The 10,851-nt window shown below is 37.4% G+C and overlaps 1 protein-coding gene and 1 pseudogene across 2 annotated transcripts; one reads left to right on the top strand and one right to left on the bottom strand.

Moving 5' to 3' along the window:
* Positions 1-1,025: 1,025 nt before the first annotated feature.
* Positions 1,026-2,731, top strand: LOC145047164 (serine/threonine-protein kinase WAG1 pseudogene; annotated as a pseudogene).
* A 982-nt stretch (positions 2,732-3,713) lies between these two features.
* Positions 3,714-8,991, bottom strand: LOC145047165 (Leucine-rich receptor-like protein kinase family protein). Of its 2 annotated transcripts, XM_078995398.1 has the most exons (3): positions 5,098-8,971; positions 4,217-4,594; positions 3,714-4,127 (listed from the first exon to the last, which is right to left on the bottom strand). In XM_078995398.1, exons 1-3 carry the CDS (start codon positions 8,012-8,014, stop codon positions 4,078-4,080), a joined length of 3,345 nt encoding a protein of 1,114 aa, XP_078851524.1. In that variant the 5' UTR covers positions 8,015-8,971; the 3' UTR covers positions 3,714-4,077. The 2 variants fall into 2 exon arrangements, with proteins under 2 accessions (XP_078851524.1, XP_078851525.1); XM_078995399.1 differs by lacking the exon at positions 3,714-4,127 and having other exon boundaries at positions 4,389-4,548; positions 5,098-8,991.
* Between the last annotated feature and the right edge of the window lie 1,860 nt (positions 8,992-10,851).

Genomic DNA, 10,851 nt, shown 5'->3' on the forward strand with positions numbered 1-10,851 from the left:
TAATTCTCTTTAGACATGCACTTTCTATTTGGTATTTAACATGACTACGCTCAATTAAATTGATTTTAATCGATAAATCACTGCCAACATGATCAATATTTTTGACTTTATTACGTGATATGTCTACTATGAAGGCCCTGGCTTCTCAAGTGAGGAAAAATATCATAAATATTGGTTGTATGTTGAACACTTTCAGACTATTTCTTTCTGTTAACATTCTTTTTCTATTAACAGTACTATGTTATTCATATTACCAACGTCGTTTCACTTTTTAAGTGTTTTTCTTTTTCATGCTTTTTATGTTAACATGTGGTAATGTTATAATAATACTTTCTAATTCTATGCTAATGTTACAAGCAATTCTTACCATATATATAGTATTTTCTGTCAGTTGTACTTCGATGGTTTAATTTTTATAAACGTTTTGGCATATTCATAGAAGTAATTTAAAATTAAGCTTCAGTTGTAACTATATTAAATTTCATGTTTTAAATCATTGTAGTTGGACTGATTTATAAAAATTCGATTTTTCAGTTTAAACTATAAATAATATTTTTCTTCTTTGTCAGTGGTTTCTGTATGTTTTAACCTAGTAGAAAATAAATAGTGAAATATTCAGATTGTTATTGAAAATGTATACGTCACAATTTATTTTCGGCATTATGAATCATAAATTGGAAAGTACCTTAAAATATTAAAATTTCTTTAATAATTTAAACATTTGACTTGTAGTTAAAATCCAACTGAAGTCCCTCAATGTCGATTCGAATGTGAATGTTAGTTACTCTTTCTTTAAAATTTCCTCCCCCCAACTTTCATTTTTTTACTATTAATTATTAAACTACTTTCTTAAATATGGTGAATCTCTCTCTCTCTCTCTCTCTCTCTCTCTCTCTCTCTCTCTCTCTCTCTCTCTCTCTCTCTCTCTCTCTCTCTCTCTCTCTCTCTCTCTCCACTTGGTCAACCGACACGTTAAGGCGATTAAATTACACATGTCCCACTTCCCCTCTGTTATAAGTTATAAGACCATCCTCACAATCCCTACACACCACAATCACAACAAATAGCAATGGAAGACGATCATCACACCATCTCCCGTCAAGACTCCGATATCGACTTCAGCTTCACCAGCTGCAACACCACCACCACCACAACCACCCTTGCCTCCTCCAGTGCACGCTCCAGTCTTGCTCGTTCCAGCTTATGTCTAAGCTTTAACGAATCCACTCGTCTCTCCTCCGCCTCCGCATCCACCTCTTCCACTGCTGTACCTAACCTCCATTCTCGTCCTCACCGGAAATCAGATGCTAACTGGTCCGCCATTAAAGCTGCCACCAACCTTTCCTCTGATGGGATTCTCCATCTCAGTCACCTTAAGCTTGTACGCCTTGTGGGATCGGGGAATCTTGGCCGGGTCTTCCTCTGTCGCCTCCGAGACTATGAACACGCTAACTTCGCCATTAAAGTTGTTGATAACAACTTACTCACCTCCAAGAAGCTCTCTCATGTCCAGACTGAAGCTCGGATTCTTTCGTCCCTTGACCACCCTTTTCTCCCGACGCTGTACGCTCATCTGGAAGTGTCTCACTACACCTGCTTCCTCATCGATTTCTGTCCCAACGGCGATCTTCATTCCTTGCTTCGGAAGCAACCTAATTATCGGCTACCAATCGATTCTGTTAGGTTCTTCGCGGCGGAGGTTTTAGTGGCTCTTGAATACCTCCACTCTCTTGGGATAGTCTACCGGGATTTGAAGCCGGAGAACATTTTGATCCGGGAAGATGGTCACATTATGTTGTCGGATTTTGATTTGTGTTTCAATTCCGACGTCATACCAAAACTGGATAACAGGATCCAAGGGACGACGACAACCCGGAGTCGCGGCGGCTCATGTTACGGCGGCAACATTCGTAGACGTGATGAAGAAGAAATGGTGACAGAGTTTGTAGCAGAGCCGACGACGGCTTTCTCGAAATCATGCGTCGGGACTCACGAGTACTTGGCTCCGGAACTGGTCAACGGCAGCGGCCATGGCAACGGCGTTGACTGGTGGGCATTTGGTGTGCTGGTGTACGAGTTATTATACGGAAGGACACCGTTCCGAGGAGGGAGCAAAGATTCCACCCTGCGCAATATAGCATCGAGCACGGGAGTGACGTTTGGGGAAGAAAAGGAAATCGAACAAGCTCAAGCTCCGTTGGGAATGGCGGAGGCCAAGGACTTGATAGAGAAGTTGTTGGTGAAGGATCCAAGGAGGCGACTAGGTTGCGCTAGCGGTGCCACGGACATTAAACGCCACCCATTTTTCGATGGGATCAAGTGGCCGTTGATCCGTACTTACAGCCCGCCGGAGCACCGTGGGGTGGTGGTGAAGAGAAGTAGCAAGACAGGTGGTAATCACGTGAGCACACCCTCCAACTTCAAGAAACGGCGTTCGATTTGGAAGGGCCTTAGTAACTTGTTAACGAAAAGCAAGGGGTCTAAACGTAATTTAAATTCCAACCAAAACTACTATTGTTATAGAAAAAATGTGATCTAAAGTCTAAACTAGATAAAAATTAAAATGGTAGGGGGGAATGTATAAATTTTGTTGAGAGTTTTTCATTTTTCTTGGAGGCTTTAACTTTTCTCTTTATATGAAAGGGCCAGTGTTGTAAAAATGAACTATATAGCCTTTTATTTCGATGTTTTCTTTCTTATATAGGAATCAAATTCTATAGAAATTTTTATATCTACTTAGGTTTCAACTCTTATATTTTAATATTAGTTAAATATTTTGAATATCATTTAATAGGTAGATAAAAAGTGAATTGGATAAATAAATTTTTTCTATGTAAAAATTTATTACAAAAATGTACAAGTCATGTCAGATCTGCATTTGAGTTGAGAACACACAATAAAGAAGATTTAAATGCCTAAATACTTTAAAAGTTAAAATTTACAATTTGGTCCCTACAATTACATGGGTTAGTTAAATAAGCCCCCTTATAGTACGATGAACCACGCTATGTACCCTTATAAAGATTAATACGTTATCTTCTCACTTTCTCATTAAATTCGTTGTACAAGTACAAACTATTATCTTTAAATATCAATATATCATTATTTTTTATATAATCAATGATTTTTGATTAAATATGATAAAATAATTTGCGAAGACTTGTCCTCTTTTTCGAAAGAAAAGAAAAAGATAAAACTTGTATGATTAGGTTCTATTTAATATATATATTTTTTTAAATACATAAGCTCACCGTTTTTCTAAACGTTTATTTAGAAATATATCAAAAAATAGTAAAATTTTTCCTTGTTTTTCTAAACTTTTAGTGAAATACTACTATAACCATTAAAATAATGTAAAAATTCCAGCTCCTTATCTTCTCCTAGAAGTATCATTATTAAAACAAAAAAAAAATGGTATATCTATTTAGAATTCATTCTATGTATCTTAATCGGAGTACCCATGTGGCTGAAACAAACACCCGATAAAAGGATTTGACATTTGAGTCTCTTCCTAGTTTTTTACTACATTTTAAGTACAATAGTTGAAAACAGTGGTAGATAGCATCGATCCTGGATATAAGGAAACAACAAGACTAGAGAGTAGAGAACAAAGTTTTTGTACAACTAAAAACACTATTAAAATAACCCAAACTCTCAAATTTCTTACCTAACACAAATACACAATGTTATCAACGTCAAGTTGCAACTCACTATGTACCAACCATCCCCTTTTTTCCACATAATTCCTTCTTGATTACAACAAATTATACCTACCTTACAAATTCTGAATTATAATCAAGATTCAAATTTAATAATTATTGATTCCCACAAAAAGAAAGTTTATTTCAAACTATTAAGCATACAACCTGTCTAACCTCCATTTCTCCAACTTCTACTTCAAGTTCACCGAATCACAAATCGGAATATAAACAAATTCCAAAAACAAAGGTTGGAACTTGGAACTTGATCATTATAATATGGATTCTAGCTAGAAAGTATAATCAATGTTCTTTTTTCTTTTTTCCTTTTTGTACAATAAGAATGAAACAAAGGTAGTCCGACCTTCCATGATCAAAGTCAACCCGACTTCCATGGACTAGTGCTAATTTCTTCTTGCTCCACATAATCTACAAATCAATTTTAAATTCATTCGTTCTGATTATTTGTTACAAATATGGAATATGTTAATGAAGAGAATAGTTGTAAATTTTGTTACCTTTGCAAGAATTAGAATCATTATCTAGAGGTGTTTCTGACGAAGGAGATGAAGGTGTATTTACTCTAGCATCAATCATCATTGCTACAACTTCCCTCATTGTAGGCCTATTGAGAGGAGATGGACTAGTGCAAAAGACGGCTATCCTTAAAAAAAGTGACATTTCATTTGTTGTTTTTTTACAACTCAAATCTAATCTTTTGTCATATAAATCTGAAATTGGAATCATTCCATGGATTGACCTTCTGACCCATGTCACAAGATCACCTCCCTGATCCACGGGTTGAACCGGTGGTTTCCCGGTCACAAGCTCCAACAACACCACTCCAAAGCTGTAGATATCGCACTTTTCTGTTACTTTCATTGTATACGCATATTCTAAAATCAAAAATTTTAAGAATTTGTCAGAATTGTTTTTTGTATTTACACATTTTTGTACTAATAAAACTAAGGGTTTATTTGTTGTTTCTTTCTTTATTTTTTTTTCTTTTCCTATTAATGTGTTGTATACAGAAAGTGAATAGTGGGTAATCATGTTTGTATACATGAAACTTGTTTCCTTTTTAGACTGTGTGAACCTGAGTAAATGACCATTTTACCCTTGCACAAAGTCTATTTGTTTCTTTTTTGGACCGAATAATGTGTAATGGATAAAGTGTTTCTTTTTTTTTGGACTGAATAAACCATGGATGTGAGTAAATGACCATTTTACCCTTACACAAGGTCAGTTTGAAGTGTTGTATACATAAAGTTTGTGTGTTTCATTTTTTTTTTTTTTTGACTATTAGGTAACGATGTTTTCTTTTTTGGACGGACAAAGTGAAGGTGAGTAAATGACCATTTTACCCTTACAGTCTAAGAAACAAATTTCATAACTTTACCTGGGGCAATGTATCCGTATGAACCAGCAACAGCTGACATGGATTTGGAAGATGTGAAATCCATCAATTTTGCCAAACCAAAATCCCCGACATGAGGTTGAAGCATTTTGTCTAACAAAATGTTGTTTGACTTGATATCACGATGAATGATGTGGGGCCTACAGTCATAGTGAAGATAGCATAAACCTTCAGCTGCTCCATGGGCAATCTTGTATCTATCATTCCAATCAAGAAACCTACCATTCTTGTTTCCATGAAGTAGTTCCCCTAAACTCCCGTTTTCCATATACTCATATAACAAAAGATTGGATTCTTGATGATAACAAAAACCATAAAGTTTCACAATATTCTTATGCCGGATTTTTCCAAGAGTTGATATCTCAGCTAAAAAGCTCTGATCAACAATCGTGGCTCCTCCTCCACCAGACTTCAACTTTTTCACCGCCACCACCTCACCATCACCCATCACCGCCTTGTACACCACCCCACAAGCTCCTTTTCCGATCACAACATCGTCTGAAAAGTTATGAGTAGCTTCAACAAGATCTTGATATCTAAACCCTACTTTTGGGAAGTAGTAATTGTCCAACACGTAAGGCTTCATATGTTCTTCTTCAAGTGACACACACACTGGTTTTCGGTTCTTTATAGCCCAACAAACACCCATTGCAAAGATCAAAGAGAAAAACCCTACAACACCAGAAACAATACTCACTACTTTCTCTTTCGAAATCCCATAACCAGAATCTTGATTGGATCTTGAATTTGAAGGTGGGTGACACTGATTTGAATCCACAACACATAGCCCTTTGTTTCCAACAAAGTTGCTAGAATCCATCTTTTTGAAAACGGGTGTGTTTGGAACTGTTCCATATAAGCCATTGTTAGAAAGATTGCAGACTAACAAGCTTACTAATTGACCAATTGATGAAGGAATCTCTCCAACAAGTAAATTGTCATTTAAGTACAACGATTCCAACATCAACAAGTTTCCAAGATTCTGAGGTATTGTTCCTGAAAGTGAGTTATGACTGATATTCAAAGAAATCTGAAGAGCCATGAGTTGACCAAGTTCAACAGGGACATTTCCGGAAAAATAATTTCCACCCATTTGTAATTCGGTAAGACGTGAAAGCTTCCCTAATGAATTTGGTATTGGTCCATTCATTTTGTTATCAGAAAGCTTTAACAATTCAAGATTTACCAAATTGCCAATTTCAAAAGGGACATGTCCTGTGAACCAGTTTCTACTAAGGTCAAGTCTTTGAAGGTTTACACAGTTCATGAGCTCATGAGGAATGTCTCCAAAAAGATGATTAGATGAGACATTGAATGTAACAAGCTGTGATAAATTCCCGATTTCAGAAGGAATGTGGCCAAAAAAGTAATTATCAGACAAGTGGAGGCGTTTCAGGTTTTGTAGTTGGCCTATTTCTGGAGGTAAAGTACCTGTGAAGTGGTTTTGATGGAGTTCAATGGCTGAAAGGTTATAAAGATTTGAGAATTCAAGAGGGAGGCTACCTGTTAACAAATTGTCTCCTAACATCAACTGGATTAAAGATTTGCATGATTTTAAACCATGTGGAATGTTTCCAGACAACTTATTTGATCCCAAACTTAGAAACATTAGTTTCTGAGATTTACAAAGATGTGGAGGGATGATTCCCACAAGGTTGTTCATTGATATGTCAAGAACTGTGAGGTTACTATTAGAACCTATCAATGGAGGAATGCTTCCCTCAAGATGGTTATCAAAAAGCTGAAGACTTTCCAAGAAAATGTTTTGAAACCCTAACGGGATTTCCCCTGTCAGATTGTTTATCGAAAGGTCAAGCTTTTTCAGCTCTTTCAAATGTGAAAGCTCATTTGGGATTTCGCCCACAAAAAGGTTTTCAAAAAGATGAAGTAAACGGAGGTTTTTGATGTTTCCAATCCCTTTTGGGATTCCCCCAGATAAACGGTTTTCAGAAAGATCGATTTCAACTAACTTTACACAATTCCCTAATTCTTCAGGAATCGAACCATTTAATTGGTTTGTGTATAGATACAACCTCATAAGTTGTGTTAGCTTACCGATTTCTTTTGGAATGCTTCCAGTGAAAGTGTTTGCGTGAAGTGCAAGCAATTCCAGACGACTGAAGTTCCCTATTTCGGGAGGGATTTCACCAGATAAACGATTTTGCCAAAGGACTAAACTTGTCAGATTCTTGAGGTTTTGAAGCTCTTTAGGAATCGGACCTTCTAGATTGTTCTGGGCTAACCCGAAAACCTGCAAGTTTTCACATTCGCTGATCTCAATGGGGATAGGACCTGATAAAGAGTTTACACCTGCCCTGATAATTTTAAGTTGCTTCAATCTACCAATGGATTTGGGGATTATTCCAGTGAGATTGTTACTGTAAACAACAAGCTCTTCCAATGAAGTCAGGTTCCCAATGTCTTCAGGGATTACACCACTGATGTAATTTTCACACAATGAGAGGATTTTAAGGGAGGAAATTGTGGAAATCTGGGTGGGGAAATCATCATGGAACCGATTTGTGCAGAGGTCTACAGCTTCCAAATATTGACAGGATGATAGATTAGGAATGGGGCCAGAAATGAAGTTCTTGGAGATGTTTAACTTGGTTAAAAATGGAAGCTTGCAGATGATTGGTGATAGAGAGCCTGATAAATTAAGGTTACTGAGGTTTATAGATGTTACCTTGTAATCATTGGTACAGTTTATACCAATCCAGTTACAAGGAAATGAATCGGATTGATTCCATGTATGGAGATTGTTATTCGGGTCAGAAAGAGAGAGTTTGAACTCCAAAAGCACAGCACCCTCTTCGTTTATTGAATCAACAAGGTCAATGATTGATAACATGAGTATCAACAGGGGTAAAAAATGTTTTCTAAAATCAAGATTCCTCATACTTGATTAAGGGAATGAGAGAAGAAGAAGAAGAAGAAAGGGTATAAGCAAAGCAAAGGAATTGAGGTCTGGTTTTAACAGGAGGAAAGTAGTATGATAAAAGTGAAGGATGTAGCCATCAATAATTCACTGTGCCACAGCCAAAGAGTGGTCTGGTTGAAGATCGAAAGAGACAGGGTTATGAAGAAAAGCATAGTGGGAAAAGGGTGGAAAAGAAATGCAAAAGAGTGATTAGCAATCTAAGCTGCTGCTTTTACGAGGTTTTGATGATCATAATATACAAAAGACTCTGTGTGTCATTTTGACAAACACTTGGCGAGCCACACAATTATACTCCAATAACAGGATTCAAACACAACCCATAAGGTTAATCATCAAAAAGTGCAAGACAAATTAAATTAGATCAGAAAAAGGTTGGATCCGTGTGACATAAATGAAGGGATGGGAAGCAATAAACACAAAGAGATAAGACAGAGAGAGAAAATACATCGATATATACATATATACATGCATATACTTCCTTTAAGGACCAGTAAAAATTTCTAGAGTCGAGTGCCTCGTTTCATACCGTCCACCTCAACGAATTCAGGAATCAGGAGAATTGATTTAGAGAGAGAAAGACAGAAGGGTGTGAGTGTGATTGACATTGGTGGATGGAAAACAAGAAAACCATGAAAAAGCGAGTCAACACAAAGGTGGCGCTAGTTGGCTCCTGATACAACTCTACAGCATTATCTCTCTTCTTCTTTTCCATGATGATCATGGTTTATATAATTGGTTGAAAGAATGGGGGGCACTGTGTGTTGCTCTGTTGCTTTATACCGAACCTACATGTAACATGTGGAATAGAAGGAGGGATAGAGACGAGACATATGAGCGAACTTCTTAAAGTTGAGATTACAATCTCCGTTATTGTTGCTGGGCCTGACAATTTGGACAATTGGGTTTTGAATTTCTACAGAGAATTTTTCTTTTCTCTCTTGAAGATTTGGGTCATAGGTTTCATGATTTGAATTCAACTGTATGCACTGTTGATAGTGGAGGGATGAGTTGGAATCTATGTATGATGTTAGTGTTGTGTGTAGTGTGTGTCATGTCTACAAATTATGGGTCGTTGGATCCTTCTTTTCAACTAACATACGTGAACGTGATATATACTCATTTGTGTGAATACATTAACCTTACCGGTACTTAATATAAAAATAGGGATAATGTGATAAGATTTTATTCTTGGTAAAATGATTTTGTAAGGTAATAAATCATTGTTTTTTATATATTTAGTTATTATTTTTTTTTTTTTTTGGTACAATCTCATTTAAGTTGTTCAAAATTTACCGTTATAAATTAGTATTACAGGTTAATAACTCAAAATTTACCCGAGTATTACCGGTTAATGTTTGTTCGTATATGATTTACAAATAATTTTTTTTTTTGTACAAGGATTTGAGTTTTTTTTTTTTTACCTAAACGTAGTGAATACCAATTTTATTTCCCAAACTATGGTAGTTTCAGTTTTAAATACCAAAACATGATAATCTTGTAGACCCACCATTTTATATTTACAAAAATACAAAACAAATCAAATCTTTTATTAATTTGATGACTTGCATGAGACTTCCATGGTCATAAAGATTGCACATTTATGCCACATCTGAATATGAAACACTTGAGGAGTCCAAAACCTAAAGATCACGACTCTTGAACAAAACCCTCATAAAAGGAAATAACTAGATCTAATAGAAGAATGATCAAGTTAGAGACTTGATTACCAGAAAATGCAGCAAACGGAGTGTAGCTTCTGGATCTATTCCTTCCCTCTTGAGCCCTCTATCTTTTTCTTCTTCTAAAAGCTTCACAATGCACAAAAATCACTTAAAAATGGCTCACACACTCAAGAAAATCTCTAGGGTTTCGTGGATTAGGGTTTAGGACAAGGAGGTTGTAAATGAGGCCAGGGGATGGGGGTTATGATGCTTAAATAGGGTGCAGAACCCCAAAATTAGGGTTTCATTCTAGACAAGCTACTCGTCGAGTCGAGGAATCGACTCGCCGAGTAGGCAGCTTAAACCCCGCGCATAAACTTCCCTCTACTCGACGAGTTAGGGCCACCAACTCGTCGAGTCCTTCTTACAAAATGAATAAATAAATAAGTTAAATGCATACCAGGAACTAGGCGTTACAATTCTCCCCCACTTGTCTTCGACTTCGCCCTCGAAATCTTCTGCATCTGGAAAAAACTCCGGGTAGTGCTCCCTCATCTCCTCCTCGGTCTCCCATTTCCACTACGAACCCTTACGATACTGTCGCTGCACCTTCACTAGCTCAACCCTCTTGTTCCTCAATTCCTTTGTCTTGCGATCCAGAATCTCCATTAGTCTCTCAATGTAATTCAGGCTGTCATCAACATGAATATCCTTAAGGGCACAACTGCCGTGTCATCCACCAAGCACTTCCGTAGCTGGGAAACATGGAAAGTGTTGTGGATTTGGTTGAGCTCAGGGGAAGATCCAATCGATATGCTATCTTGCCGACACAGGCAATGACTCTCAAGGGCCTGATATACTTGGGGCCCAGCTTGCCCCGCTTCCAGAACCGGATGACACCCTTCCAGGGTGACACCTTCAGGAGGACCATGTTGCCCTCCCGAAACTCCAAATCTGAATGTCTCTTGTCGGCATAGCTCTTTTGCCGACTCTGAGCAGTCTAGAGCCTGCTCCGGACCTGCTGGGTTCGCTCCGTGGTCTTGATTACTACCTCAGTACTCCCCATGACCCTCTGACCGACCTCACCCCAGCATAATGGGGTCCTACACTTCCTCCCATAGAGCATCTCGAAAG

Source organism: Lactuca saligna, chromosome 5 (genome assembly GCF_052625555.1).
Source record: "Lactuca saligna cultivar CGN05327 chromosome 5, ASM5262555v1, whole genome shotgun sequence".
NCBI classification, from domain to species: domain Eukaryota; kingdom Viridiplantae; phylum Streptophyta; class Magnoliopsida; order Asterales; family Asteraceae; genus Lactuca; species Lactuca saligna.

Bases quoted from the DNA above. Each gene is read 5' to 3' on its own strand.
- LOC145047165 (XM_078995398.1), bottom strand. From the start codon at position 8,014: ATGAGGAATCTTGATTTTAGAAAACATTTTTTACCCCTGTTGATACTC. The intron at 4,595-5,097 runs GTAAAGTTATGA...TTTTGATTTTAG, and splicing joins ATACGGATACATTGCCCCAG to AATATGCGTATACAATGAAA. The intron at 4,128-4,216 runs GTAACAAAATTT...ATTGATTTGTAG, and splicing joins TGATTCTAATTCTTGCAAAG to ATTATGTGGAGCAAGAAGAA.